A 7,500-nucleotide genomic window follows, 5' to 3' on the forward strand; every position below is an offset into this window, starting at 1 on the left:
AAGCCCTTCAAAAGGGTTGTGTACTGTATGTTGAATAATTATCTGAGTGAGTGAACCTCCTACCTTTGGGAATCCTCTGATCATGAGCACCAGACTGGACACAACTGATATCATAACCCTCAGGTCTTAAAGATGTCAAAAATGAATCATCCAAATCCATCAACCTTTTTAACCTGTACATTAAAAATCATTATTGTAAGTCCGTATTTACTAATCAAAACACCATTTATCTTAATCTTCCAAAGGTTCATGGAAAGACTATTACCGATATACCGAAAACATTGTTATTTGTTTGAAGCACTGATTCAAAAATATAAATCAAGTTAGCTTTGCAATAATCACAGTCAAAAATGTTACTAAAACAAGTAAAGAAACTAAAGCCTTAATTTAAAAATGCTATTTAAGCCTGGGATTTTCAGGTCTTGCTTTCATTTAAAAAAAACTTTGAAAACGAATTTGGTAACAAATTAAGATTAGCCATAAAACATGATGTTTTGAAGACATCATTCTCGACTTCATTCATTTTTCAAGTGATACATATTTATAACAGTCGTTTGAAATTGAAACAAAGTGTTTGTTTTAAAGGGATACCATGAGGTTACAAATCCGAGCTATCAAATAAGTTCTCCATCGTGAGGAAAACACCACGGGGAACTGGAGTGTTTGATTTACATTGTAAGAAATGTTATTCATTAACAAGAAGAAACCAAAATACATGTAATTGAACACTAAATCAGTCTCAACTTGTGCAAAAGTGCTCACATAAGAACACTTAACCATGTGCAGTCACTGATTCATAGGCTGACATACAGCACAAACACTTAATTGCTGGTGCAATGCTCTACCAACTGAACTACATGTGTATGAAGCCACTCAGTCGGAAGCAGGTCATTTTGTTGGGCTCATGTATTCCCATGAAAGGTGCGGCGGTTCTAAGCGGCCTAAATGACGCACATATCAATGTCAAACCCCAGGGTTTGGGTGGGGGACAGGCTACCCACAGGAAATTGATCCAGAGAGCCTTCCCCTGGGTAGGGATTTTGGCAGTGACATTTGCATTGCTCCAGGGTCACGAATTAGACATGCCTGCCATCTTGGAAGACCCAGCGAACCTGGAGATGAGTTATCCACCATCTTGATATTGAACACTCAGACTTCTCTGGTTTTCCTGATTTAAATTTAGGTGTAATACTGTCACCCTCCACATGTAACTCTGTTTTTTCTTTAAAGGCAAATGATGGCCTAGAAGTTGGTGATCTCTCTACTTTATTTTAACAGCAACTTTAAGAGAACATTGGTGCGAGAACATTGGTGCAATGTAATTTACTCTCGTCAACAAGGACCAGTTTTTTCCCAGGAAGTGCTAGGTTTTAAGGAATTGCACAGCAGACTAAAACGTCTTTGTGAGCAATTTGTTCTTCCCATAAAACAACAATAGAGTAAAAATTAGGAAAGATGTGCACCAGCCTTCATTCAGGTTCCCCATGTTTTCTTTCTGATAGGTTCACTGCAATGAACCGTGTATCAGGTTTTCCAAGACTGGTTTCGGAATACTACTGCAAGCGGAAAATGCAACGTTAAGGTGATTTTTCCCTAATTGTTGTCTTCCTAGTTCAGTGTCTCAACTATTTTTGCCGCTTATTGTGGTTTCGGAATACTATTTGAATTCCTTCACCAGCTGTGTGCTCCAGTAAATTGTAAGCAGATTTTGACCAAGGGTTTGTACAGTGTAGTACTGCGAGTGATGCAGTAACCCAGGGCAGGAATTTGACATTCAGAAGGTGCCAGGGGTGGGGAAATTGACAGTCTGTAGGTGCCCAAGGGTGGCAAATTTGATGCTAGCTTCCACAAAATGTCAAATTCCCCTAAGTCATCCCCCACCTCCTCCCTCTCCCTACCCCGTGACTTAATACCCAAGGAGTTTTTCAGTACACCCCCAGTACATTCAATGGTAAAAGTCTCCTATGAGCCTAGAAGGCCCATCGCGGCTGCTTATCTCTGGTTTCTGTAGCATGAAGCGACTAGGAGTGTTGGGACACTTTCCCTTGTAAGGAATCTCGGACAAATCCCTCCCCCAAAGTCTTTCCATCTAAACCCCCCTCCCCCCACCAAACAATGTTGTTTTCTTAATATCGCCAACTCTTCCTTTTTCCGTTACCAACATTGGAGGGGGAAGAGGGGGAGTGCAAGTGGAAAATGTAACGTTAAGCTCAACAGCTTGACGTCCGCGATGAACGCCATGGCACCAGTTGTTAACAAGCTAAAAAGGGCTTATGATGTCGCTTTTGAAGGGGACGAGGAATCTGCCTGTGAAACAAATGACTCAGAATGTGAGAGTCGAATGTCACCCATTGCAAAAAAGGCACAGTCTGACGAGACTAAAACCGCTGAGGGCGGTCTAGTGGATTCTCTCATCCAAGAGGCGACAGAAGAGGAACAAACTGACCCTGTATTGCCAGACAAGGTTGTCGCTGTGCTCAAAAGTATTTACGAGGGTGGCCTGAGTGAACAGGCAGCATCAAAAAGGAAGAAAAGATAAAACGCCCAGAAAACTTCAGTTTTCTGAAAGTAACAAATTAAAGTAAATCCAGAAATCTGGGACATTGCGCAGCGACATACTCGCAACACAGATGCAAAGCTTCAAAAATGCAAGAAAACCCTAATTTAAGGTCTCATTCCCCTAGCACGTTTAGCTGGGATCATTGCTGAGGCTAAGGATGGGAATTCAGAGCTCCCTGACAAGACAACCTTGTGGGACCTTCCCTCAAATGCAGTTCTGTTGGTTGCCGCTGCCAATCACGAACTAAACATGTGAAGAGACATGTTTAAGGCAGATTTGGATGAAGATTTCAAAGCAATCTGCAGTAGTAAACAAACAGTCGGTAGTGAGCTGTTTGGTGATGATCTGACAGGAGGTCTCAAAGCGATCACTCATAAAAGCAATAAGGCCTCAACACGACTTACTGGCCACAAGAAGAGACCACATTCAAGATTATATCGATATGGAGGGTGCAGTAATTATGCAAGGCCTTTTTTATCCACCAGACGGGGTCGCTATCACGGGGTTGATCCCAACGACCTCAGCAGGGCCAAAACAGCGCATACACGTCCAAAAAAACAAGCCAAATCCAGACAAAGAAACCAAGTGCTGTGAAGTCTATTTAACACCTGCGGAAAGTCGTGTAAGTGAGTTATCAAATGAAAGTTTGAAATGTGACTCCTGTGCGGCAATTGTTTTTACTGCAGGTAGCACCAGTGCTCATATGGATATTTGGTGCCAGATTACATCGGATAGCAATATTTTAACAGCCGTTTCTGGCTACAAAATTGAGTTTGGCCCAGCCTTACCCACTCAATTCAGAGCTCTAAGGCCCACAAATTTGTCTAAAATTCAGGCTATCGGTATGGACCTTCAAATTGCAAAATTCCAGGAAAAAGGTCATTGTGAAGAGTGCACATGAACCAGATGAGTTCATTTCAAATGTCTTTCTGCATGAAAAGAAAGACGGTTCATACAGAATTATTTTGAATCTCAAACAAAAATTTAAACCAATGGATGGCATATCATCATTTCAAGATGGACACCATTCAAAAATGTAATATAAGCCTAATGAAACCCGGCTGTGTTATGGCTTCCATAGATCTCAGGGATGCTTATTTTTCCATCCCTGTCCACGCTAGTCATCAGAAATATTTGAAATTTATGTGGAAAGGCACACTTTATAAGTTTACATGCCTACCTCAACGCTTAGGATGCTCACCAAGGGTTTTCACTAAGGTGCTGAAACCAGTCTTCTCTCATCTGAGACAGAGGGCATATATATATCAAGTGGCTACATTGATGACACATTTTTAGAGGGTGATAGTTATAACCTGTGTAAAGAGAATGTCAGTGCCACTATGCAGTTATTTAGGGGGCTTGGTTTTTGGCCTTATGATTTAAAATCAGTCACTGAACCAACTCAAATTATTCTGGAACATTTAGGGTTTGTGCTAAACTCACTGACCATGACAGTGTCTTTATCTGATGAGAAATTTGACAAGTTATATCAGCTTGCCCAGAGAATCCTGGAATTCGAAAAAGTGAGCATTTGCCTAGTAGCAAGCTTGATCGGTCTTATGGCTTCTTTTTGTCCAGGGGTGGAATATGGTCAGTTATATTACCGCCAGATTGGGATAGAGAAGACCATTGCCCTGAAAAGAGCTAGAGGTGATTTTGATCAAAACACGATTCTTTCTCATGATAAAGCAAAAAATGACATCAAATGGGGGCTAGCTCATGCAAAGAACTCTAAAAGGAAAATAAGTCATGGGAATGCTACTATAATTTTATGCACTGATGCATCAAATCAGGGTTGGGGCGCTGCCACAAGCCAGGAAAATACAGGAGGTCGTTGGTCCCCAGAGGAGCAACTCATGCATATTAATGCAAAAGAACTTTTAGCCATTCAATTTGGTCTTCAGTCATTTTTCAATGACTGCAGACATAGCCATATTAAAGTCTTCACTGACAACACAACTGCAGTATCTTATCTGCGTAATATGGGAGGTTCCCATTCCACTCCCTGCAATGACATCTCTAGGGAAATTTGGTTGTGGTGTAAAGTAAGGGATCTGTGGCTCACAGTAGCTCACATCCCAGGGTCAGAGAATACAATAGCAGATAAGGCCTCAAGGATCTTTAATGATGCCTCAGAATGGCAGCTTGACAGGACATGCTTTGATAACTTGGCGAAAATGTTTGGCTATCCAGACATCGATATGTTTAGTTCTAGACTCAATTTCCAAGTTAAATGATATGTCTCCTGGGAACCCGACCCTAATGCCTATGCTGTAGATGCCTTTAACTGGACTGGGGTGAATATTTCAGCTACATGTTTCCTCCCTTTAGTGTCATCCCCCAAGTACTTCAGAAGATAGAGGAAGATCAAGCGAAAGTGTTAATAGTACCTCAGTGGGAGACTCAGGCCTGGTACTTGAAACTTGCCAGATTGCTTTTGGCCAAACCAGTGCTATTCCCTCAGGCTTCCAACATTGTCAATTTACTGTTCAACCCAGGGAAGAAACATCCCCTGTGGAAGAAACTGTGCTTGATAGGATGTCTGCTATCAGGAAATCCCAGGCAAACCAAGGCATTTCGAACCGAACTCAAGAAATCATGCTTGGCTCATGGAGATCAGGTACAAAAAAGCAGTACGACATTTCTCTCAGGAAAAGAAACCTCTTTGCAAGTAGAGGATGTGTTGATCCCGTTCAGCCACCTGTAAGTAAAGTACTTGACTTCCTTACTGAACTTTACAACTGTGGTCTTGGATACAGCGCGCTTAACACTGCAAGGTGTGCCCTGTCAACAATTATTACCCTATTGGACGGAACCATGACAATTGGTTCACACCCTTTGATTCAAAGGTTCATTAAAGCAGCTTTTCAGACAAGACCAGCTTTTTCTACATGTAGGTATCAGACTACATGGGATACTTCTGTGGTATTACATTTTCTGAAGGAATGGCAACCTGTGGATACCTGCGCCCTCACAACAGGTCAAAGGTGCCAATCCTTTCACTTTATGACCTTATCGTCAATGCAGAAACCTGAGTCATCATACACATTTGTCATCGACCATCTTGTTAAGAGTTCTGCACCTGGCCAACCTCAACCAGTACCTCAACCAGTACTCTTCAGGAATACCTTCGACGTACAGCTCCCCTTAGGGGGAATGCAGACCGGTTGTTCATAAGTTATATCTCCCCATATAAAAGTGTAAGTGTAGACACCATTGGACAATGGATTAAAACTGTTATGGCCCTGGAAGGCATTGATGTGTCCAAGTTCAAAGCTCACAGTACCAGAATGGCTTCTTCCAGTAAAGCCAAGGTTTGACACATCCCCATATCATCTATTATGAAAGCTGCCAGTTTGAGAAGTGCTGATGTCTTCAGCAAGTTTTACAACAAGCCTGTTGCTGTTGAGTGTACGAGTTTCAGGGAAGCTATTTTGCATGATGAAGACGATTAGTAACGGACAGTGGTTACTGCTTTTCAGAGATTGGTTTTCATATGCTACACTTTATTAACCTTAGGCTAGTTTTTGGATACATCTGGTGGTAATAGTTTCAGTGCGACTTTGCTATGTAAGCACTATTTCTCATTGTTGCCATCTCTAAGTTCATGTTTACCTTGACGGGCATGTTAGAATAAAGTTGCAGTTACTTCATATACCGCGTATATGGTGTATCTCGTGTCCACACGTCTTCCAAGTCTCATGGAATCTCTGCGACAGATGACGGATAGAATTAATGATTAAACGAGACTTACCTGGAAGTTGAAGTTTGATCGGGATTCTATCCGTCCATCTGTAGAGCAGAGATTACATGCCCTCCCAGGATGTTTTACTCTCGATGGTTAAGATTGGTCGGCATTGCCCATACGCATTCTCTTGTAATCTCTGCTCTACAGATGGACGGATAGAATCCCGATCAAACTTCAACTTCCAGTAAGTCTCATTTAAACATTAATTTTTCCCTAATTATTGTCTTCCCAGTTCAGTATCTCAACTATTTTTGTCCCTTATTGTCTGAGAAGGTTATGTCGTTTGTGTGGTACGAAACGCTTCCCTTTATATTAATTTGAAACACAGATTAAAATAACTTTTCAGTGAAGTAATTTCGTAGCTAAAATTGCAGGTATTCTCTGGGATTGGACGAGTAACCACGAGTAACTGCGAGTAACCACTTTAAAAAAAGAAAGTAACAGTATTATGTTCTTTCTTTATTTGTGGTTACTCGTAGTTACTCGTCCAATCTTCGAGAATACCTGGCCTAATTTATAGCCAAAGTTATAGCTTCGAAATACATGAGGTATACTAATTGATCAGAAGATCTTTTATTCATGGTTTTGTTAGTTTTGCTTCGCAATGAGGGAAAAATCCAATAGCTTTCTTAAAGTGGAGCCTAGAAGGCCCATCACGTCGGCGCTTATCTCTGGTTTCTGTAGCAGGAAGCGACTAGGAGTATTTCTTCTCCCCCCTGGATGGGATGCCAGTCCATCGCAGGGTTACCCCCAGCATTAAATTCGCCGGTACCCATTTATACACCTGGGTAGAGAGAGGCACCGCGAGAGTTAAGTGTCTTGCCCAAGAACCAGGGTTTGAGCTAGGATTTGATCACTGGGGAACAGTTTGTCCCCTTGGCTAACATTGTGGGGGACATTTTCATCTTTAGGGGGACAGCCAATTTTTTTCCGTTTTCTTATGTTTGTGCAAACAAAGAAACAGGCATGACAACAAAAACATATTTTATTACCCGTTACTTGTAATTTAAAAAAATTAATACAAACAAAAAAGTTAAGAAAATGGTGTCAATGGCTTGCGATTGACCATCGTTGCTGAGTGTGTCCCCATAGTCTCCTAATTAACAGCATCCATTATTTCTTTACAGTCGTTGTGTATTAGAAGAGTTGAGGTTCTAAAATTTGTACTCCCTTATCCCGATGCCAGGGGGTT

The 7,500-nt window shown here is 41.5% G+C and overlaps 2 protein-coding genes across 6 annotated transcripts in view; one reads left to right on the plus strand and one right to left on the minus strand.

Moving 5' to 3' along the window:
- The window catches only part of LOC137974290 (uncharacterized), a 9,778-nt gene extending 4,041 nt beyond the window's left edge, over nt 1–5,737 (plus strand). The window contains exons 2-4 of one of the 3 annotated variants that reach the window (XM_068821172.1): nt 1,503–1,582; nt 2,685–3,182; nt 4,892–5,737. In XM_068821172.1, the coding sequence (XP_068677273.1) occupies nt 3,003–3,182; nt 4,892–5,737 (1,026 nt within the window). In that variant the 5' untranslated portion in view covers nt 1,503–1,582; nt 2,685–3,002. Of the gene's footprint in view, nt 1–1,502; nt 1,583–2,504; nt 3,183–4,891 lie in introns of those variants that run through there. The other 2 variants (XR_011117413.1, XM_068821173.1) reach the window with 2 other exon arrangements.
- LOC137974282 (DEP domain-containing protein 1B-like) overlaps nt 1–7,500 on the minus strand; it is a 32,187-nt gene that overhangs the window by 20,820 nt on the left and 3,867 nt on the right. For all 3 annotated transcript variants that reach the window (XM_068821153.1, XM_068821154.1, XM_068821152.1), the window contains exon 3: nt 64–173. In XM_068821153.1, coding sequence (XP_068677254.1) covers nt 64–173 — 110 coding nt within the window. The remainder of the gene's footprint in view (nt 1–63; nt 174–7,500) is intronic.

This window comes from Montipora foliosa, chromosome 10 (genome assembly GCF_036669935.1).
Source record: "Montipora foliosa isolate CH-2021 chromosome 10, ASM3666993v2, whole genome shotgun sequence".
Taxonomy (NCBI): Eukaryota; Metazoa; Cnidaria; class Anthozoa; order Scleractinia; family Acroporidae; genus Montipora; species Montipora foliosa.